Source organism: Sitophilus oryzae, unplaced genomic scaffold (genome assembly GCF_002938485.1).
Source record: "Sitophilus oryzae breed Bouriz unplaced genomic scaffold, Soryzae_2.0 scaffold_1828_pilon_pilon, whole genome shotgun sequence".
NCBI lineage: Eukaryota > Metazoa > Arthropoda > Insecta > Coleoptera > Curculionidae > Sitophilus > Sitophilus oryzae.
This window is the reverse complement of record NW_022146533.1, coordinates 566290-590586: the sequence shown is the minus strand read 5'-3', so window position 1 is coordinate 590586 and position 24297 is coordinate 566290. Positions and strand designations below refer to the sequence as shown.

At 31.4% G+C, this 24297-nt stretch overlaps 2 protein-coding genes across 3 annotated transcripts in view; one reads left to right on the top strand and one right to left on the bottom strand.

The window, feature by feature from the left end:
• Positions 1-24297, bottom strand: part of LOC115883207 (uncharacterized protein C18B11.02c-like) — a 131294-nt gene that overhangs the window by 93428 nt on the left and 13569 nt on the right. The gene's annotated exons all lie outside the window — the stretch shown is intronic.
• LOC115883179 (alpha-L-fucosidase-like) lies at positions 10995-24074 on the top strand. Of its 2 annotated transcripts, none has more exons than XM_030901485.1 (8): positions 10995-11236; positions 15583-15718; positions 16040-16146; positions 19701-19947; positions 21043-21155; positions 23214-23354; positions 23547-23709; positions 23771-24074. In XM_030901485.1, the coding sequence occupies exons 1-8, from the start codon at positions 11029-11031 to the stop codon at positions 24012-24014; spliced, it is 1359 nt and encodes a 452-aa protein (XP_030757345.1). In that variant the 5' UTR covers positions 10995-11028; the 3' UTR covers positions 24015-24074. The 2 variants fall into 2 exon arrangements, with proteins under 2 accessions (XP_030757345.1, XP_030757344.1); XM_030901484.1 differs by lacking the exon at positions 10995-11236 and adding an exon at positions 14591-14884.

Here is a 24297-nt window from a genome sequence, read left to right as displayed (position 1 = left end):
AATTATTATTAGTTTATTGCACTTGTTTTTTATTAATAATCCCTAATGGAAAAATTTACTGTGCTCGTAAGTAAGTCGGCACTATTAGTAATTTTGTTACCTTTTATTTTGTTTTGTTTATTTTATTCATGATTTAAATAAATTTCATTGTATTAATGATACGGTTCATTAATATAAGGATTTAGGTACATTATATTAATAAAATCTGTTCATTGTACCGATGAATGTGTTCTTCAAATTAATGAACACTGTTCATTGATTTAATGAACTTAAAGTTCATCGAGTTAATGAATTACTTTTCATTGTGCCAATGAAATCGTTCATCGGCTCAAAATTAATGATTTAATTCATTATGTTAATGAACTTTTTCATTATATTTATGTTGACTTTTGGTTCAGTGTAGTACCGGAACTTTCAGATATTCCTTTAGCTAATTTACGTGAAATATACTTTCAGCAAGATGGGGCTTTCCCTAACAACTTTGAAAATATTAGAATTTTGTTAAATTATTATTTCTGAAATTAATGAGTTGGAACCAGTGGACCCATATGATGTCCTACCTGATTCCCGGATTTGTCCGTTCTCGATTTCTGATTTTGGGAATTTTTAAAATATTAAATATATCGTGGCAACTACAACAATGTCGAACTTTGAAGAAAATGGTTTAATAATGCAAGCTTTTAGATATTTGCAAACCCATCCCGTTATAATCAATTCCGTTATAAAGAAAGAAAAATATATTCAGAGATTCAGTGGTACCAGTTCAAAAGTAAAATATATCAATCCCAAATAAAATTTTAATGTGTGTATGACTATTTTAGTAAACACCATTTTGATTTTTATGTTATTTATCACGGCCTATACTAATAAAAAAATGATATATTTTAAATATTGAAGTAAAGAGTGAAAATAAATATAGAGTGATATATATTTTTGAGAAGCTCATAGCAAGGCGGATCATATGATTTATAAATAACAGGGTGTTCCATTTGAAAAAAACATAACTTTAGTTCATATTTTCAAAAATATTTTTTCCGTAGAAAAACAGACTACGCCACTGTATTCTACGCAAAAAGTTCTACAAGAATCAGAGTTCACGGGTGCTGACCCAAATTGCAAATTTTTTAAAAAGACCCTGTAGCTCAGAAACGAAGGGCGCCATGAAAATCTTGTTTACGGCATCTTCCGTTTGATAAAAAAGTGGGAGAGGTTTGTGCAAACCGCACCCTTCTAACTTCCCCAATCAAGTGGTAACCAACTCAAGGCGGAACTCAAGAACTTGGAAGATTCCATCCGCAACCTGGAATGGAAATCTTGTAATGGTCTAAGACACTCGAAGAAGTTTCTGAGGGCTTATGATCAAGAAAAATCACAGATCTTCCTGGGTCTGAGTAAGAACAATCTTCGGATTGTCACGGGGTTTTTAACAGGACACTGTCTCCTCAATAAACACCTCAGTAGATAGAAACTAAGAAGAAACGGCGAATACAGATTCTGTGGGGAAGATGGTGAAAAACCAGTACACCTCATCACTGAGTACGCCGAGACGACAACCATTCGTGCCATGAATTTTGGTACGACTGATATTGGAGATGGAGAACTACCCTCTATAAAACCGTCCCAGATACTGGCTTTTGTCAAAGCCCTGGGACTGTATGATGAGTTATGATTCAAGAAAGAAGGACACAAAGGATCTGTAAGGTCGAAGTGATTAACCCCCCTCCCACTCATTCTAAATTCTAAAAAATTCTAACTTCCCCAATAACGGAGATACCCCATGATATCAACCAAAATGGTACACCCTGAACAGTGTGTGTCAGTAAGTTTTACACTCCTGTCTATGGTTACACGTCCATCCGTATATAGTATAACGTCGCTTAACTTTGGTGACCTAATGGGAACCGGGATTTACCCAACGATGAATATTATTGCAATAGATTGAAATTATTATTAATAACATATTTGTTTGTTTCATTTATAGTGTGTTTTATTCTGGTAAAAATAAAAAAGTTTTATTATTCCTGTGCAATAATAAAACTTTTTATTTTTACCTTATGTTATGTTGGTAAATGTAATAATAAATGGCAGGAAGTTTATTGAAGTTTGAAAATAAAAAATAGTTCTTTTTTGGTATGTGGTGTTTTGTTAACACACACCCTTGTTTGTTTGGTATTAACAATAGGGAATGCAATCCCGCAAATGCTGGATCCCGCAAATGCGGGATCCCTCTGAGATTCCGCGGGATCGAAGTTGCGGGATTTATTGTGCGGGATCCGCAGGATTGACACATTACTACTGGGTAACCGAATCGATCTCGATCAAGGTCAAACCCCTTCGTTCCGGGCCGATGAGTCGACGCTCGGAACCCGGGGGACCCGTTTAACTAGTACTTGTGGACAATTTCGTCAAATAAACTGCCGGACATAATTATCGGGACAAGCAAAATTTTAGGGTAAATTTAAAGTTGAATATCTCTTGAACTAAAAAAGATTTTGGGATGCGGTTTGGACCAGGTTTTAGATGCATCTATTGTGATTAAGATGCTATGTGGTTTCCGAAAATATATTTAGCCAATTCTCGTATACAGGGTGTTTTATAAGAGAGTGAAAATTTGGTCAAGAATCTTTTTTACCGCAAATTTACGAGTTTTAAAAAATCGAAATTTTTACCAAGTACGACTAATCTGTATTGAAATTAGAAAAAACAGTTTGAACGGTTTTTAATTTTTTTTTGTTTTAAGGAAAATTGATTTTTTTTTCGAAAAATATGCATTTTTAGTCATACATATGATCCTAAGTGGTACAAAAGGCTTTGTACATTCTGCATATGCCACAAAATTATTGATATAGAGTGTATCTAAAAGCAGATAACTAACACAAGTTAAAAAAAAAACTTCAACATCAGAATAATATTTTTATTTATAAAATAAGTAGATAAATTATAATAAAATTTACGTTTATTTAATATTAAATATATTTTTTGACCCCCCTGTATACTTCGATCCAAATTTCTGTACAGCTAGTTTAAGATACACGCTATATCAATATAGGCAAAATGTACAATGCTTTTTGTACCATTTAGGACCAAATATATGACTATTGTTTACAGTCCCGCAATTTTGCGGATCTGCGGGATTGATTGCTTTAATCCCGCGGGTTTGCGGGATTGAGATTTTGCTGCGGGATTGCATTCCCCAATTAACATACACCTTAATTTTGGAAGTGAAACTTCTTTACGCGCGACGGGAGTAAAGATTGACGCACAATCTAGCGTAAAAAAGGTGTTAAGAATCGCGCAAACCAAAACACATTTGATTAAGAAAAGTATTTAGCTTATTTGCTAGCTCAGAATTAGAAATATTAGAGTTAAGCAACTCGTATTTTCATTGGAGGACATTGTCATATTTATTTCAAAACAATAATCAACAAAAATAATCGTATAGTTTAACAAAATTATTGTAAACAAAATTTCTGTAACAATTTAATAGTAAGAACTTTAACTTCAAATATGCGCACATAGTGCACACACAATTTTTTTTTAATAAAATAACTCGATTAGATTTTTTCATTTTAATACAATTTTTTTTATTTCTAAAATATGTCTAATTCATATAATTTGTTTGAAATTCGAGCCTTTAATTCTGATATCTATTTCTTATGGAAAACAATCATGTAATCCATTATAAGGAGGTGTTTTGTCGTAAACCCAGAAAACTGTAGCTATTTAAGCGGGTCGTGTGTATCCGTCACAAACAACCGACTACAAGAACAACGTGAAATATGTTCGCTAGTATATCTTCAAGAATCCTCCAGTCTTACGTTTATCTCAATTTTGTTTTATTTATAGTTGGAATTTATTACTCCCTAAGAAATTCAGTTTTCTTCTATATGTATGACAACGATCCTTGTTCATGTATGATGTATAAGAACGTGAAGAAACGGATAAAGGATAAGATAAATAAATAGTAATAATATTTTTTAAAAAGGTCTGCAAAAAATTACTTTTTTTTCGAGTCCTGGTACCATTTCTGCTGATTCTTATGTAAAATGATGTCCTCAATTCAAATATAGCTAACATTTCCTACTACAAGTCATATACAGGGTGGTCGTAAAATGCTTAGTTTCGGAGATACAGGGTGTAGAAGTTTCATTTTTATTTCGATTTTTTTCCAAATAATTTCTGAAGTTACATCAGTATTTGGATGAAAATTGGTATCTGGGAGTTTTGTGACACGAGAAATTTGATTTTGATGTAAAAATTACTCCTATTTGTAGGGGGCGCCATTACATGTGTTTTAACTGTTTTGAAGAGTAATAACTTTTCGATACATTTCCATGACTTTTTATGTAAAAGATGTCTCTTGGTAAAAATCGCTACAAGCAACCGTTCTCAAGATATTTAGAATCGAAATAGTCAATACATGTCATTATTAACTTTTTTCGTTTTCCTGTTATTACCGATTGTGAACCGTCCTAGAACTGTGATGCGTATGCGCAGAAGGAAATATGAAGACATTATTTCATTTGCGCATGGGCTGCAGAGTTCTAGGACGGTTCAGAATCGGTAATAACAGGAAAACGAAAAAAACTATTGACAAAAAATAAGCACACGTTGGGTATAGTTATTTGACTGAAATAATACATTTTTATTTTTTTAAATTAATCATAAGTTTTTCTGACAAAATGATGATTTAACAGTTTCTTTTGAACTTTTGATATAAAAAGATTTCAGTCTCATTACTATTTAGTCAACATGTTTAATTTATGTCAATGATGACAGGTATTGGTAATTTCGATTCCAAATATCTCGAGAACCATTACTCGTAGCGATTTTTACCAAGAGACCTTTTTTACGTAAAAAAAGTCGTAAATGTATATTTTTTTACTCAGTAGTTTTATACAGGTACCGACGAAAAGTTCTCACTCTTCAAAACAGTTAAAACACATGTAGGTGGCGCCACCTATAAATGGGAGTCATATTGACATAAAAATCAAATTTCTCATGTAGGAAAATATCCATCCACTAATTTTCATCCAAATATATATATATAATATATATATTTTTGATGGCTCTTGAAATCTGGCGGTCTTTCCAGATCTTGGTCAGTCTCCCAACAGCTACCTTTGCATGTTGCACCTACGCTTCACCTCTTCTTCCGATGTGCCTGTATTTGTCAATAGTGATCCCAGGTATACGTATGACTTAACGACTTCAAAGCGGTCGATATGACTTATATTTGGATGGTTGTTATGTGGCCTATCAACTATCATGATTTTGGTTTTTTGTGTAATTAGTTCCAGACCGAGCCGATTGCTTTCGTTTTCTACCCTATTTACTAAATTGATTAACTCTTCTTGACTGCTAGCGAGTAGTGCTGTATCATCTGCAAAGCGTAGATTATTTATTTTTTGGCCATTTATTGAAATGCCTCCTTCCCATGTTTCTAGCGACCTTCTCATGATGTATTCTCCGTATATGTTAAATAGTTGAGGAGACAATATACACCCCTGTCTGACTCCTTGTTCATTTCTTTGAAGCCGAATCCAGTATTCTAACTGATCCTGTAATGTGCTGATACAACTGAATGATAAGTGAAATAAGATGTTGCGGTACCCCCACTTCCTTTAAGATTTTCCACAGGTGATTTTCCACGGGGTTGAATTCCCTTGTTTTCTCTATGACTTGGCGCATATTCAGAAGATGTTCCCGAGTGCCTCTGCCCTTGGTGAAACCTGCTTGTTCTGCTGGAACTTCTCTTTCTAGAAAAGCTTTCAGTCTTTCATTTATAATTTGCAACATTACTTTACAGGCATGTACACACGGCTCTTGGACTAACAATTGAGTAGTATATTTGTGAACGGTAAATAGTTACTTTGAAAGAAGGATATATTTATTTCAAATTTTTGTTTTATAATTCTGAAAATTATAAAATTAGTTTTCTAATATTCCACCTAAAAAATGTGTCAAAAATAAAAAAGCATATCATCACATTATTCATTAGCATATCGTGTCATTTTCTTTCTCCACAATCCACACGTTTCGTTCCATTCTCACCTTTGTTTCACTTTTTGTCTCCCACCTCGGGACCTTTTTCCTGTTTTATATTAGCGAGACGTCACATCCAGACCGTTTATTTACACGTGGACGAGTTCTGGAGTAATTCTGCACACCTCCCGTGTCATTCGATGCACTGGAATGGAGATAGGACTGACATCAGCGCCGCCGGAGCGACGGCGGATTCAGAACGAACTAACGAATGCCGGCGTTGATTAAAACGTTTTCATTAGAGCTGGATGCCTGTCATTTTGATCAAATCTCGTCACTGGGTTGTATCCACTTTCAATTTAGTTTTAGTTAAACGTTCAATTTATTTTCTACTTGATTTACTATTTTTCTTACAGGTTCATCACACTTTCTAACCGCGTGAACCTTCTTTGGACTTCTACAAATATGTTAAAATCAAAATTAAGCAACTCAACTTGATATAATGTCATTTTAACAGAACGTCAACGGTTTTTAATTGTTGAATTTAGATATTTTAAATAGTTTTTTTCTTTGATCCTTGTAATTTTTTTGCGCAGATTTTTTTCGATTCGTCACAGAATCGATGGCTGTTATTAATGGTCTTATTTTTTGACAAAATAATAAGCTACCATTTTAAAAATTTAAAAATCTGAACACTACCAAAAAATTTAAGCAATGCGCCGCTTTTAATCGCTCGGTACGTAAATGGCTGATTTATATTTATGAAAATTAATTTTAAAGAAGAGAATATTTTAAAGACCTTAAATGTATGAATTATTGTTACACATATATGTCAGGAAATACTGGATGCCTTCCTGGTTTGAATAAATAAAATATAAGAAAGCTGGCGATATATTATCTATTCAAATTAGGGAATCCCTAAAATTAATGAGTTATATTGTATTTTATCAAAAGTATAATTATGTTTATTAATATTCAGTAAATATTTTAAATGGTTATAAACAATATGTTTAGAAATATATATTTACCATACAAGGGAGTTAACAGCATCAAAAGATACGCGTGTGAAAGTGTATGAAACTTACCTTAATACCTTTGTTCAAATAACACCATGCATGGCAATGTCAATATGACAGTAAATAATATTGATCTCACTAGTTGAGCTAAAAACTAAAAATGAGCGATTCGGAAAGTATTCCCTCTGACATTAAAGAAGAAGCATTCAGAGCCATTTCTGGATTGCTTCCAGCAAGCTCGAAACAGAAGTATGAATATACATACTCAAGTATGAAAAATGTGCACCGAAAAAAAAGTACACAACTATGGAAATGAAAAGGTACTCATAACATATTATTTTTCCAATTTAGTGCAAAATAAATGTTTTACAAAATATTTTTTTCTCTTTGGTAGTCATCTAAACAAGGATTGCGGTAATGAGAATGCGTGAGTTAAGAAGCTCTTAAGTCACTCAAAATGCTTGAGTTAAGAGCTTCTTAACTCACTGACGTAGATAAATAAATAAACATGTTTAGAAAATAATTGCCCATTCAATTTATTGAAAATAATAAAAAAAATTTTAAAAAAATATAATTAAAAAAATGATGGAAGAGATTGATCTCATTCATTCCAGATGATTCGGTCAATCAGTCATCCGTACCACAATATAGACAAAAAAAACTCTCACTTGAGTTAACTGTTAGATGGTTATGTTATAAAATACCGTATCATAAAAAAACGGCGTCAAAGACGGCTGGGAAACGACAATCGATCATAATTTTTGATTTAAATCTATAGATGTCATTTAGTAAGATTAACACTAATTACAGAAAGATTAAAAAAGGATAAAACGTTTCGATACACACAAATCTATTTAAAAAAAGATGTCCTCCGGTTGTCTTTACAAGAGGAAACAAACTTTTTTATTATTGACATTTTGAGTAAAATGCATTTTTCATAAAATAATGCTTCTTGTAGAATGGTTAATCCCGATTATACTTTTCCAAATTTCCATACTGTTAAAATTAAAAAAAAACATGAAAATATGGTTGAAGTCCTAAAAATCAAAAAGTGTTTCTATGGTAAAATCATTTTGATTTCATTTGAATAAATGGTTGTTATTTATTTTGATTAATCTCGTATTTTTTGCTGTTGTTAAAATATCAAATTTTCCGATAACTATTATCAATCTTTCCGTAACATTGAACTAAATCAATTTTGTGCTTCTTTAACATTCTAAAACAGCAAAAAATATGACGTTAATTAAAATTCAATAAATAACAATTTATCAAAGAATGAAAACCGAATTATATTGCCATAGAAACGCGTTTTGATTTTTAGGACAAAAAATTCAATATTTTTTTAATTTTCTCTAAAACTGTATTTTAGAACAAGCAAAAATTTAATGGAAATGCATTTTTCTCAAACTATCAATAATAAAAAAGTTTTTCCTCACAGGATAATCCGAGGACATACTGTATAATATTTAAATTCTATTCGCACATTTTTCAATCGTACTCAACACTTTAAAAAAATTAAATGGAAATTTTGAGGATTATAGAAATTTGCATAAAACTGGAATTTTTATAAAACGAAATAAAAAAAAATATATTACTTAAATAAAGTTGAGACGCATAAAACCGTCATTAAAGAAAAAAAATAAGGATAAAAAATTAATTATTAATGAGAAAATTAAAAAGGGACTTTACCCAGCCAACGTAAATATAAAGTTTATTTAAGCTTTGAAGAAAAGCTCTTGGGGATTAACCAAACTTCTGTAGACTTTTTATTGTTATTATTATTTCTTCATATAGAACCTCAAAATGCCCTAGCTGTTAAAACATTCTTGACCGTGTGCACCGTCGCTCATAGCCTACCCACCAAATTTGGTCGCGATCGGACGACATCAACTTTTGACGTCTCTTACGTCAAAACTAATTGTCACTGATGATTCATTGATGATGGTGTTTCGTAGTGCACGAAACGGTGTCAAAATATCTTTTCATAATAGTTCGAGTTACGACGCTCCGTTGTAACCTCCGATCGTTACCACTTTTCCTCTCGCGTCTTGCGTCTCGTGTGTCACGGCACTACCACAGAAGATACTATAATACACAGTGAGTCACACCAATCCTGGCAAATTAAAATGTCACCCTTTCATAGTTTAATTCATAGATTATTGATGTTTCCACTGAGCCCACAGAATTTTCAAAAAGAGATTAATATTATTAAACAAATCGCCATCAACAGTGGTTACGTACTGTTCCGTAATCTCCAGCAAAGTTCGAGTTGTTGAGTTCCGTTTTAAGTTGGTATGTTGGTTTCTACTTGGAAAGCAGAACGTTTCTCATCCAGTTAGTGCAGTGTTCGCTCATTTTCTAGCCAGATCGTTTGCTTTTTTCATTGCCTTATATCCCTTGGTGGGTTGGCATCCAGATTAGGAGAACTTTGCTATCAATCTTTACCTAATTTGATCAGCTTCTCTTGGCATTCTTTGACCAACTTCGAATTTATGGTTAGCTGTTAAAACATTCTTGACTTCATTATTAAACTAATAAACAGTGGGACCGTGTGCACCGTCGCTCATATAGCCCACCCACCAAATTTGGTCGCGATCGGACGACATCAACTTTTGACGTCTCTCACGTCAAAACTAATTGTCACAGTGACACGTGTCGCACACGGTCAAGTTGGCCTTGGTCCAATCTATCGACATGCCAAATTTCATTTAAACCGGACGATTTTTTAATCGATTCATTGATGATGGTGTTTCGTAGTGCACGAAACGGTGTCAAAATATCTTTTCATAATAATTCGAGTTACGACGCTCCGTTGTAACCTCCGATCGTTACCACTTTTCCTCTCGCGTCTTGCGTCTCGTGTGTCACGGCACTACCACAGAAGATACTATAATACACAGTGAGTCACACCAATCCTGGCAAATTAAAATGTCACCCTTTCATAGTTTAATTCATAGATTATTAATGTTTCGACTGAGCCCACATGATTTTCACAAAGAGATTAATATTATTAAACAAATCGCCATCAACAATGGTTCCGTACTGTTCCCTAATCTCCAGCAAAGTTCGTAGCGCACGAAACGGTGTCAAAATATCTTTTCATAATAATTCGAGTTACGACGCTCCGTTGTAACCTCCGATCGTTACCACTTTTCCTCTCGCGTCTTGCGTCTCGTGTGTCACCACAGCACTACCACAGAATATACTGTAATACACAGTGAGTCACACCAATCCTGGCAAATTAAAATGTCACCCTTTCATAGTTTAATTCATAGATTATTGATGTTTCCACTGAGCCCACATAATTTTCAAAAGGAGATTAATATTATTAAACAAATCGCCATCAACAGTGGTTACGTACTGTTCCCTAATCTCCAGCAAAGTTCGAGTTATTGAGTTCCGTTTTAAGTTGGTATGTTGGTTTCTACTTGGAAAGCAGAACGTTTCTCATCCAGTTAGTGCAGTGTTCGCTCATTTTCTAGCCAGATCGTTTGCTTTTTTCATTGCCTTATATCCCTTGGTGGGTTGGCATCCAGATTAGGAGAACTTTGCTATCTATCTTTACCTAATTTGATCAGCTTCTCTTGGCATTCTTTGACCAACTTCGAATTGATGGTTACTGAGTTTATTGTTTTTATTGGTGATGGCCTATCGGATAAGATGGCTATTTCTTGTTTTCGATAGTTCCTATCTAAGCCTGAAATATTAAAATCAGTTAAAAACGATTCTTAAACCCATCCCCATAGTAAATATATATTGTTAGAGTGTAATCAGACTCTTGAAAAATGGGAAATAACAAGGCCTCTCATTAAACTTGAGACCTGTAAAAAACGAGTTTTATTAAAATACTAATATGTTAAAAAATATACCTCATTTTATGCAAAACTATAAATGCAAAAAATTTAGCAATATTTTGTTGGTTCAAGTACCGCTGATATTAGGTACATACACCAGATAAGAATCGATGCATATAAATATAAATATTCAGTTGACACATCTGATTATTGTCAGAATACCTTAATACAAGATGAAGTTTCAATTTTTGTTCTGTATACCCTTCCTGGTATCGTTGGGTTCAAGTTCGAGGATATTTGAACCAACGTGGGCTAGTTTGGATTCCAGACCATTACCAGAATGGTTCGACAAAGCTAAAATAGAAATTTTTATACATTGGGGTTTGTTTTCTGTGCCCAGTTTGAATTCGGAGTGGTTTTGGTCGTACTGGCGTTCTAGACGTAGGTTTTTTTTTGATTTAACCTTAAACAAATATTTTAAGTAGTATAAGCAAAGTAAATTTTTAAAAAATAATCAATTATATTAGTATATTTTATATTTTTGTGCAAAGAGAAGCTTCATTCAGAACCTCAAAAACCTTATCAAAATCTCTTCGCCATTTTTTTAGTAATGGACCTTACAGATCTATTGTGTCCCCGTTCTGATACTGTCTCAGTATCTGAGACGGTTTTACAGAATTTAGTTCGCCATCTCCGATATCAGTCGTACCAAAGTTTATGGCATGAATGGTCGTCGTCTAGGCACGCTTAGCGATGAGGTTTTCTGGTGTTTCCCCATTTTCCACACAGAATCTACATTCACCGTTTCGTCTATTCAATCTCTACTCACATTTCATAGATTCAATCTAGGTACTCTGAAATCAACACTGAAAAAAAGGATCTCTCAGTCGAAATGAATATGACTTTGACCCAAAAGATTGGCGCTTTTCAGTAGGGCCTAGAACGACGTTTCTTTGCCCAAAGCATTAACTATCTTTTCATAAGCTTTAAAAAGTTACTTTAGAGAATACAAGAATCTATCAGTCCAAAGTATTTTACTCTTGACCCAAAATGAATATGAAATAGCGAATACTATTGACTCAACTAAAATTTATTTTGATCTAAGATCTATACATCATATACAGGCATATTACGAGGTATATTATTTTCTGATAAATTTAGGTTTTCCTGGTCTGTAGTAAGTAAAGTGATATTATTTTTCTCGATATATATTATTTCTGCTCTTCACTCCTTGGTATTTTTTGGGGTGGTTCATCACTCTACAAATTACAAAAAAATGTTACATCACGATTAATCAAAGTAAAGCAAATAAATTATTAAAATTATAAGCTTTGCTCACATTTTGAATTTTTTAATACGACGACTTGAAATTGTAAAATTTTTATAATTATTTGCTTAAAAAGATCGATACCTATATTCTTATTCTATCTATTAGATAGAATAAGAATATGGGTATCGATCTTTTTTTATATGCATGCATCTAAACAGGTGCATAGGTAAATGTCTCTTACCTTCAAATATAGCAAATAAATGCTCTAATTTCTATTTTTTCAGAAACCCCTTTCCATAAGAAAGAATCCATATATCCTAAAAACTGTCCATAAAAAATGACAAATGCATGTTAATAACGATCACTAATTTGTTATACGATATGCGTTTAAAAAGCAAATTGTACAAAATTCCAAGTGGAAAATTCCAAGCAACAAAACCCGTACGTATTATGATGTGCGACATATGAAATGCGACGTACGACTGATCGAACTGCCGACTGATTGTATATACCGTCCTTCGTCACCGTCTTTGCATCTAGTTATTATTTTTCATCAAAAGAGTATTTAGCTATTGGAAAAATGGCCATGTTTCTTGAATGAAGTACTTCCTAGCGTATTTTTCTTATTATCTTAAAACAAAGTAACTTGCAATTGGTTGAATGAAAATAGATTCAAGAGAAATTCTCGAATTTTTCAAGAGAACCAGTTTTCTTGACTTAAGACAGTTTTTCTCCAGGCAAAATATTTTCTTTTACGCTAAAATAAATTCTCTTGCCACTATTTTTTTTTCAAGAACGATGACGACTTTAGTTCAAGTCTACCTTTTTTATCAGTGAAGGGAAATCTTTGATTTTTCTTCGATTTAATTTTCGAGGATCTTAGTCTGTTGGAAAATTCCCATTCCAGATTACGAATAATACAAAATGATAAAAAATGTTATGACATACAAACTATTTTTTTAAACATTGAATTTTGTCACAAGTTTGGTTTTTACTAAGTTTGGAGCTACAGTTTCAGTCCAGAAAACTCTAGCTTTTATGATTTTGTAGAAAAAAAAATGTTTACTTTACATTAGTGAGTAATTAGTAAAGAGTAATTATTAAAGATTTCATTTAAACTATGTTTAATAAAGTAAATTATTTTGCTATCAATGTATTTAATCACAGAATAATTATTCTTTATTCTGTGTCATTTGATATAATAATTATGTTTATATTATCGTTATTAATACCACTCAAACTATAATATTTCGTTGCTATTAAATTTTCTGAATATATTCATAACAAATTAACCAGTAAATTGAACAGAGATGTAAAATGCATTTGAATCTATATGTATATTATAGCTACATTATTATATTATAATAATAAGTTTTAATAGTTTTAAAATGGATAGATAAAAATTAAGTGTTTTGAATACTGACGGCTTTAAATAACTTGTTGAAAATTAAATCTCAAATTACATTACATACAGGATGTCCTCTTCGTTCTAGAACAACGATAGAAAAACTTATTAATAAGAAAAAACTGTCAGTATACACTAGTAGTTTTAACAGAAAAAAAAAACTATAATATTATTTTAAAATTAGTAATAACATGCCAGCTGCTTCAACTACGGTAGCGATCATAGTTTTATCTACGTCAGTGAGTTAAGAAGCTCTTAACTCACGCATTTTCATTACCGCACTCCTTGTTTAGTTGACTACCAAAGAGAAAAAAATATACTTAAATCATTTATTTTGCACTAAATACAAATAAACTGTTCTATTGATAATAGTTATAAAAACATGAAAACTTATTTATTATAAACGTTAATGATACAGTTTGAACAATCTTTCAAATAAATTAATTTTTTGATTATGTAATGGGCACTTTGTTTACTCACATGTTTCGTCGAACTGCCTGAATCCATTTTTGATTCTGATCAAATCAGTGTGATAAGGCTGAGAAGTTGTAAAATATTGTTCCAGGAGAGTTGTAATTCAGTGATATTACACTCAACATGACATAAATTACACTCAACTGACATAAATTCTATATTATACCGTATGATCGAATAAAAACGGCGTCAGCGATGGCTATGAAATGAAGATCGCTGTCATTTTATATGTAAAATTATATGGAAAATGTCATTGACTGTCATTTCATAACCATCGCTGACGTCGTTTTTATTCGATCATACTGTAGTATATTATCTATGGACATAAAGTTTCAAATTTAACGAGCGTAACCATAGTTTCTCGATATGTAATTACTTACAAGGTATTACTTTCAAATATTTTATATAATTTGCAACGTTTCAAATTGTTATGTTTAAAGAAAATAGCATGTTCTATTCGTTGTAAAAATTACTTTTTGTGCCTCGCAGGTAATGTCAAACTTTTTTACTCCCAATAAAACAATATACTATTGATCGGTACAGTTAAACGCTTACCTATAGAATGTTTTTCTTAAAAGCCATCCTGTATACTAAACTTACTGAAGTAGTTTTTTAGATTACGCAATTATCTCTATCTCGGTATACCTATTTTACTGATTGTCACTAACAGTCGTAACATAATATTCACTCAGATCGGTTTATCCTTACAATAAAACTATGAAAATAGAGTTACTGTTGTTATGCGGATTATTATTCGCCTTTATCAATGTGTTCGAAGTTCGTTGTGAAAAATTCGAACCAACTTGGGACAGTTTAGACAGTCGACCACTGCCCAGTTGGTACGATAAGGCTAAATTCGGCATTTTCATTCATTGGGGTGTGTTTTCGGTACCTAGTATTTCTTCTGAGTGGCTTTGGTCAGATTGGAAATCAGAAAATGGTAAGAACATCTGAAAAGTGAAATTTATTCCATAAAATTTCAATATTAGTACATTTGCTGATGTACCTAATATAATCTTTAACATAAAATATACAATCTTTATTTAAAGAACGTAATCGATCGTCGAGGTAAAGTAACGGTATGGGCAGTCATAATTGTATGGATGACCAAATCTCTCTACAAAAACTTTTCCGAATTTGCACAGAAGAGGAAAATCTGAAAGCCGTATATTTTCAATTAAATCACAAACAAGTGACTGAAATGTAAATGAGTCTCTATATTTAGATAGACTCGATGTAAAATCGAGCTTCATTTTGTGCATGATACTGTTGTTAATTTGGGTGGAAATGATAGGGAAATTAAATACTTTCACAGAAACATAAATTTCATTCAACTTTTTATCAAAAAATACGTATGCATAACAGCTAATACTAAATTTTAAGAGGCTTGGAGATAACATTGAACCACTTGATGATGTAAAACAAATATTTTTATATATAAAATAAAAATACCCACTTGAAAATATTTTTGTTATTACTAAAAGAAAATAGAAAACAATTTTGTTTAAAAACTATTAAACACAAAAAAATACTAATGAATTAAAATATCTATTATATTTATATGAAAAGGTGCGCTGTTCTAATATTCTTTAGATCAGTGTCGAAAGTGATAAATACAATAAAAAAACTTTTTTACAGAAACTCAAGAAATTAGTGACTACATCGAGAAGAACTTTCCACCAAACTTCACCTATCAAGAGTTTGCCAAAGATTTTACTGCCGAATTCTTCAATGCCACCCAATGGGCGAATCTGTTTGCCAAGTCTGGAGCCAAGTAAGTACCACCCACGGCAAAATAATTACTACAAACTAACAGGATATAGTAACGAAATAAAATAAAAATTCTCAAAACAGCAAAAAAAAATATTCAAAAATTTGGACGTTATATGATGATTAAAACTTGAAAACCTTATCAAAAAAGTCCTCTGGGTATTTTGTAAACTTTCTTTGGGTATTTCGCCACTTGTACTGTAAAAAAATCAACAAAATAAAATTTATAAATAATAACCTTAGGACTTTTTTGAAGAGGTGAATCCGACACAGAGGTATAGCCATTTTTTCAAAACTTTAGTGTTAAAATATAGTATTCTTCTAGGTATGTCGTACTGACAAGTAAGCATCACGAAGGATTTACCCTTTGGCCATCAAAGTACTCATTCAGTTGGAATGCTAAAGACATTGGACCACACAGAGATATAATTGGTTAGTACCAATGTATAGTGTTTTATTAGGGGTAAAAATGATACTTTTTGTGGCGAGGCTGTACAGGGTGAGTCAACAATAGAGTAATTATCCATTGTAAGTCCATTATCTCATTTGTTTCGAGGTTTACAAAAAAAAATAATTATAAAGGTTGTAGAGAACGTTAAGATACACATTTTAAAATTATTATAGAGTATACAAGGTGCTTCAAAAAAGTGTGGCGGATATAACAGATGTTTTTTTTAAATGCAACACCCTATTTTTTATTTTATTTTTAGATTCTGCGTAAAATTCCATAACTTTTTTATATATAATATATACCTAAAATTAATAGTTTTTGTAATATTTTAATTTGTTTAAACAAATGTTAAATTGCAGTGTGGTAAAAAATTGTCAGTGGTGCCATTGTTTCCGAAGTTGGAGTACCAAAATTTGGTAGGAGAGTTTTATAGAGATGAACAAAAGATATATATATATATATATATATATATATATATATATATATATATATATATATATATATATATATATATATATATATATATATATATATATATATATATATATATATATATATATATATATATATATATATATATATATATATATTTAAATGATACAGGGTGTCAACTACTTGAAATTAAAAAATCTCAAATTTTTTAAATGGGACACCCTATATATTATCATTTTTTCTGATAGATTTTGCAAAACTCTTCAACTTTTATTAAGTATGTCATATACTACCTATTTTTAATAGTTTGCGATTTATTCCAATTTTTTCTATTTTTACCCATATTTTTAATACAATTAGCCTATAAAATCATAGTTGCCATGACAAAACAAACTATTTATTACTTATCTTTAAAAAGTAGCTTAATAATTAGTTACAATTGCTGGTATTAGTTAAAATTAATTAACTTTACTCAAATAAACTTAAATCGCAGTCGTGAATTTCTTGGTGTATTTCTATATTATGAAAGATGACACTTGGATTTTCCGTAAATTCAATTTTTTTTCCCAGATTAGGGTAACACTAGATTACCTAATTGTTGAGGACTACTAATATAGGAATTTTCTTCGACATACAGTCAAGTTTTTTTTCTCGTAGTAATTCTGGTTTATAATTCATTTGGTAAAGCCAATATTACTAATTACTACTGCAGCGAAACCGTCCCATTACACACTGAAGATGTTTTCTAGATTATCTACATCTGTTCTTATTCTACTTAACAAAGTACTCTAAAATATATAGTACTGAACCAAGAAATATATTTTTTTTGGCTTGTTGGTGCATATCAGTCAGATTGGCTAATTAATTTCAAGAAAATCTGTAACTATTATCTCTACGATTTATACTTATTTAAAACAAATGAAACTAAAATTCAAATTTTGTTCTTAACTTGCTTAACAGACAAGAAATTTTGATAATTATTACTTTTTGTCATGGTAACTATGATGTTATAGGATAATTGTATTAAAAATATGGGTAAAAATAGAAAAAAATTGGAATAAATCGCAAGCTATTAAAAATAGGTATATGACAAATAAAAGTTGAATAGTATTGTAAAATCTATCAGAAAAAATGATAATATATAGGGTGTCCCATTTAAAAAATTTGAAATTTTTTAATTTTAAATAGTTGAAATTCATAAATATATTTTGAACACCCTGTAGCATCTAACTAAAATATTTTCACATAGGCTTTTTTCTATATCTCTATAAAATTCTCCTACCAAATTTTAGTTTTCCAACTTCAGAAACAATACCATCACTGACCATTTTTTACCACACTGCAATCTAACATTTGTTTAAACAAATTTAAATATTACAAAAACTATTAATTTTAGGTATAAAACATTATATAGAAAAAAGTTATGGAGTTTTACAGAATCTAAAAATAAAATAAAAAATAGGGTATTCCATTTAAAAAACATATGTTATATTCGCCACACTTTTTTGAAGCACCAATGTGTATCTTAACCGTCCCTATAACTTTTTAATTTAATATTTTTTTGTAAACCTCGAAACAAATGAGATAATGGACTTTATCGTTGACTCACCCTGTACGTTTGATTTGGTTTGTTGGTTGTTTGTTGATTACAGGCGAGACACAAAAAGTTATTTTACTCCGAACAGAACGTGCTATATTTTTTTTTTCAAACGTCACAAATAATTGTTTAAACAAATTCAAACGTTGCAAATATAAAAAGATTTAAAATAATACCTTGTAAGTAATTATATATCGAGAAATTATTGTTACACTCGTTGAATCTAATATTTTATGTCAGTTTAATAATATATTTTCGTCGAGGGGTAAACCGCAGAGGAATTATGGTGTACACTATGAAGGAATTCTACAGGAATTCCAAGAAATTACGAGGAATTCCAAGGAATTACTAGGAATTCCAATGATTTGCGTAAGAATTCCGATGAATTCCAAGGAATTCCTTAGAAATTTAGAGGAATTCCACAGGAATTAAGAGGAATTACAAGCAGCTTTATAAAAAATAAACGAACATTAGTAGACCATGAATACTATAATAGGTAGTACTGAATTTAAAGAAAAACGTTTTGCAGGCGATTTTTTACAATCCGTTTTTCGTTTTCGAATCGCTTCCAAAATTTCCCATTATCAAATATCTACAGGTTAGATATTCTTTTAATTTAATATTGTACCCCTCGATTATATATCTAAAATATATTCCAATAGTACGGCCGAACCACACCCGAGAGATCTACTTATAACGTTCCCTGATTTCGCCATTTTAAAGAAACCCTCATAAGATTTTTTTATTTGGTACTCAGAAAGTGTAAAGTTGTTTTTTTTTTTCATTTCCTCGGAATAATACCTAGGTATATAGTATATACTATAGGGAAATTAATACAACTTTAGGTGCACTTCATCAATGACACCATGCGTAATCTTATGGAATTTATGGTGATCGTATTATGACGCGCAACTGAAGTTTTATTAATTTCCTTTCCTATAGATATAACTAGGTACCTATCATTTTCAAAAAATCCCGAGAAAAATAAATTTTAATAAGTAAGTGCCGACATATTTCCATGATCCCCTATTAGTCCTAAAATTTAACTAAAAAAACGTAAATCTCGTAATAGTACTTTTTATTGTTAGATCTAGTACTTATAGAGACATTAGACATTTATAAAAATCACGAGAAAATTAATTGCAGAACTGCGAAACCGAGGTGGCAACGCTGGTTCAGACTGAAAGAGTTACCGAGTTCGTACCAAGGAAGACCTTGAATGATTGACCTTGACCTTGAAGACCAAGGAATTCCGAAGGAATTACGAGGAATTCTGAGGAATTATTTGAGTAAAAGGAATTACGGTGTACACTTTTCCCTCTGCGGTTTACCCCTCGATTTTCGTACTTTTGTACTTAGGTATAAAAGTGCTTTACTTTTATGCCTAGGAGTTATATTGTCTTATCACGCCGCAAAAATTAGTATCTTTTTTTGTGACGTTTGAAAAAAATATCGTTATTTCAAAAATACGCTAATTACATTTTTGTTTATCTATTCTATAAAAAGATGAGCTTGGTACAGCTGTAAGACAAGCAAACTTAACATTCGGTCTGTACCACTCACTCTACGAATGGTTTCATCCAATCTATCTATCGGACAGAGCGAATAACTTCACCACTCAAGATTTTGCCAAAGCCAAGGCTTTACCTGAACTGTACGAGTTGGTAGAGCAGTATAAACCCTCAATTTTATGGTCTGATGGTGATTGGGAAGCAAACTACACATACTGGAATTCCACTGAGTTTTTAGCATGGTAAGTACAATCATTTTATATACTCACCAATATCTGTATTAAATATTTGATTATAACAAGCTTACTATTGCCACAGATTAGGTATCCTATAAGTATACAGATAAAAATCTTGTCCCTAATTCGTGGTACGAAAATTGTTTTTAATGACGATGTGCAAACGAGTAAAATTTCCTGTGCGCAAAAATAAACTCGCGTAAAATAACAATAAACAGCGTAATAGAGAGATATCGCTAAACCGAATAGCGTGCATGGACGTTAATAAGGCCAGGTGTTATTTCCTTTACGTGAGCTGGTATTAACTCTCTTCATTTATAGTTATCGGATCGGAAAGGATTCTGTTCGCGTCGCGTCCGCTATTTAAACTTAACCTAACTTTGAATTTAAAACTTTGAAATTGTTTTGTTTACTAGGTATTTTAAAAGTAAAGGACTAAAGTGCTTATTTCCAGTGCTTTATTGTTCAACGTCTGTCAGTGGGTTTAGGGCAACAAGCAACAAATTCTCTTAGAAGGGCTAAGTCGTCATCTGCTGTAAACCTAAGCCTCTTTATAGGTTCTTTAATATTGGAAGAGATGGAATCCATATTTTGACCCATATTTATTTAATTAAAACTAATCCCAGCTACTTAAATATAAAATTACCTAATAAAACTAAAGTAATAATTCAAAACAATTCAAACATAACCTAAAGTAAGATCTCGCCGCGCGCCGGCCGGCCCCGGTTGTCAAATACCCGCACATGCCCATTTAAGCAATTTTTAAACGTTATTTAGAAATAGCGCTTGGTGTAATTGATCCGCAAATTACGTCAGGCGGTAACGTTATTGGCGGGTGTTGCGTTAAAAATTGACTCGCGCATATCGTAACCATGATAAAGTACGCGTAAATACTGCATGACGCTATTCGGTTTTCCGATATCTCTCTAATAACTCAGGCGCTGTGCACAATTTTAGAGGCCATAAGTGGGCATGCTATGTGAGCAAACTAGTAACCTAACTAGTGCCTGATTCCGAAAATTGGAACCACGAAAAACAATAAAGAAAAACAAAGATTATAATCTGTATAATCTGTGTTATTACTGTTTAATTTTGCTATAGGTTATACAACGAAAGTCCAGTAGGTGATGAAGTAGTAGTCAATGACAGGTGGGGAGCTGACATTCCTTGTAACCATGGTGATTTTTATACTTGCACTGACAGATATGATCCAGGTAAACTTATTTTCCTGTATATTCTTAAAAATGTATCTATACAGGGTGCTATAAATTCGAGGTACAAGCATTGGTATCTCGGTAACCGTAATAGATACAAAGATGGTTAAATTGGGGAAAAATTGATCTTTGGAATGTTCACCAAAGATGTTATAAAAAAAATTAAAAATGTCAAGGATTGCTGAGTTTTTTGAAAAAAAAAACGGATTTTTTTGAAAATCAATTTTTTTCCTGTCGTTACTTTTTAGAAAATCAAAAAACTAATTGCACATTCTCATAGCCACTTTATTAGGGCTATCAGATAGTATTTTTAGATTTTTAAATTAGCTGATAATTTATGAGATACAGAGGCCGACTTAATTTTTTTAAATACGGACCTGCATTTTTTATTTCAGTTTTTGAAATAACTCGGTCTCCTGAGTACAATGATATGCCACACTTGATACTTTTTTTTGTTTCGGACATTAACAGAATTTTAAAATATTTAATCTATTCATCGTTACAATATTATTATCGTTACAATCAAACTTAACAATGACGTGGGGTACAACATTGAATACGGAAAATAAAATGCATATAAATATAACGGGGTTGTTGCATTACTTGACCTCATTTGTAAAAGTGGAATCATTAATTTTCAACATTTACAATAAATTTGTGCAATAGGCATGCAGAGTGGTAATCCTTTAGAACATGTATAGCATTATAAACTTGTTGGTAGAAGTTGATCTATTTATAATAACAACGTTTAATATTATGTATATAATAAATAAATAAATAAATAACGTCTTTATTTCTTACACGGCGAAATTCAGCAGAGCTGTTAAGTTAACCGAGCATATAAAAAAAGTAAATAATATAATACATTCTTAAAAAATAACATTCAAAGAAAAAAAAAATGAGTAAGAAAAATGAAAATTAACAATATACTTTAGATAAAGAAAAATCAACAACTTAATAAGTTAAAGCAAAAACAGTAAAAAAATGAAAATTGTTCCGTAAAGCATACAAAAATTAATAAATCAAATTATTGTGTAATTCTATATCCGCTCAACATATAAGTTTTTAATTTTGTTTTGAAAGTGAACGTCTTTAAATCAAGGGAGTATAGATTCAAGTTGGAATTGTACATCTTGGATGCCAGGTAGGAGAACGAACGCTGATATAGCGCCGTGCGATGTTTGGGAATTTCCATATTATTACACTGCCTTATAGCATAGTTAGAGTGTCGAAATTTAAGTTTATTAGTTAAATACTCAGGAAAACCATTCCGCAAAATTCTGTGTAAAAAACATGCAAAATGTAACTTTTGTCTGTCTTCAATATTTAGCCAATTCAACATATCTAGTTTATATGTAACGTGGTCTCTCGATCTTAATCCTTATATTAAGCGAATACATAATACATTATCATATTATATCGTACATTGAGATGTCAAATTCATAATAAAAAAAGGTGAAAATAATCTTTAAATTGCTGACCTGGTTATTATTTATTTGAATCTTTCAATTGGCTCAATTTTCCTTATTCAATATTAATTTGCGCTGATCAATATTATTACGATGAATATAATCAGATTAAATAATTTAAAAATCCAGGCTCGGACTTGAAATTATTTCGAATAATAATTAAATAGTTTTGTTGTTGTTAGGGTACCAAGAACAAAAAAAAAAGATAAAGTGAATTAAGTTGGCCTCTGTATCTCAGAAATTATCAGCTAATTTGAAAATATAAAAATACTATCAGATAGCCCTAATAAAATGGCTATGAGAATGTGCAATTCGTTTTTTTGATTTTCTAAAAAGTAACGACAGGAAAAAATAAAATTGATTTTCAAAAAAATCCGTTTTTCCAAAAAACTCAGCAATCATTTTTAAAACTTTTTTGATGGCATCTTGGTGAACATCCCAAAGTGGCAACTTTGCCAAATTAAACCATGTTCGCATCGATTACGGTTACCGAGATACCAATGCTCGTACCCCGAATTTGTAGCACCCTGTATATCTCTCTGTATAAATATGTAAATACCACAAACTGAGGTGTTTTTTGGTGTTTTAGGAGTACTGCAAGCACATAAATGGGAGAACGCTATGACTATCGATAAAAAGTCTTGGGGATTTAGAAGAAATGCAGTACTGGATGATTATTTGACTGCCAATGAATTAATAACAACGTTGGCAAGAACTGTCAGCTGTGGAGGTAAGAGAGCCAATAAACCTTTCGACTTTTTTCCATACATTTAGTTCTGAAAATGATGAACTTAGTATACAAAAATATATACATTTGTGGTTTTGCGTATACACGGACATATACACAAAGTTAAACCATTCAACATAAAATAAAAATGTTTTTTTTAAAAGTAAAATATTAATTCTGTGTTACATTCTATAGGTAATTTACTGGTTAATGTCGGTCCAACAAAAGATGGTGTAATTAATCCAATATACGAAGAAAGACTAACCCAACTAGGCGATTGGTTATCTATCAATGGAGAAGCTATTTATGAAACCAGTCCATGGACAGCCCAAAATGACAGTTACAACGGAAACATATGGTATGAATCTTACAATACAATTTTAGTATAACTGTTTAAAATTATATTTACTGACTCTTAGGTATACGTATGCTAACAACAACGTCTATGCCCTAGTTTTGGAATGGCCTAGTGATGATACGGTAACATTACAGTCATCCAGACAAATTTTTGAAGCTTCTGCAAATACATCGGTGGTATTATTAGGAAATGAAGACACAAAACTAGAATGGTCCTTAACAACAAGTCAGGTTCAGATAAAGTTACCTAGTAAAGCAATTGTGAAGAACCCAACAGCTTGGGTTCTAAAAATAATTTCTGGATAGTATAGTTATTGTTGCAATTGACCATTCCATTTTTAGAATAAACGATTTTTACGTAGAATCTATCTGTGTTTTTCGTAATTTTTGAAGAGATTTACTATTTTTTGTAAAAACGACCAAAAATGGCAAAAAAAAAAAGTTTATTAGAAAAACTCTGGAATTCTTCTAGTTTTCTGAAAACGTAGTGTCGTAAAATCTATACGCTTAACTGGTGGCCTGTATAGCGGCGCTACGTAAGAGATTAGCCAAGTACGTGACCAGTTTTCCTAGCCAAAGACACGAAATT

What these genes read in the sequence shown, in the direction of transcription:
- LOC115883179 (XM_030901484.1), top strand. Translation starts at nt 14,662, where the DNA reads ATGAAAATAGAGTTACTGTTGTTATGCGGATTATTATTCGCCTTTATC. An exon ending in AGATTGGAAATCAGAAAATG is followed by an intron (nt 14,885 to 15,582) that starts GTAAGAACATCT and finishes ACTTTTTTACAG; the next exon opens with AAACTCAAGAAATTAGTGAC. An exon ending in TCCACTGAGTTTTTAGCATG is followed by an intron (nt 19,948 to 21,042) that starts GTAAGTACAATC and finishes ATTTTGCTATAG; the next exon opens with GTTATACAACGAAAGTCCAG.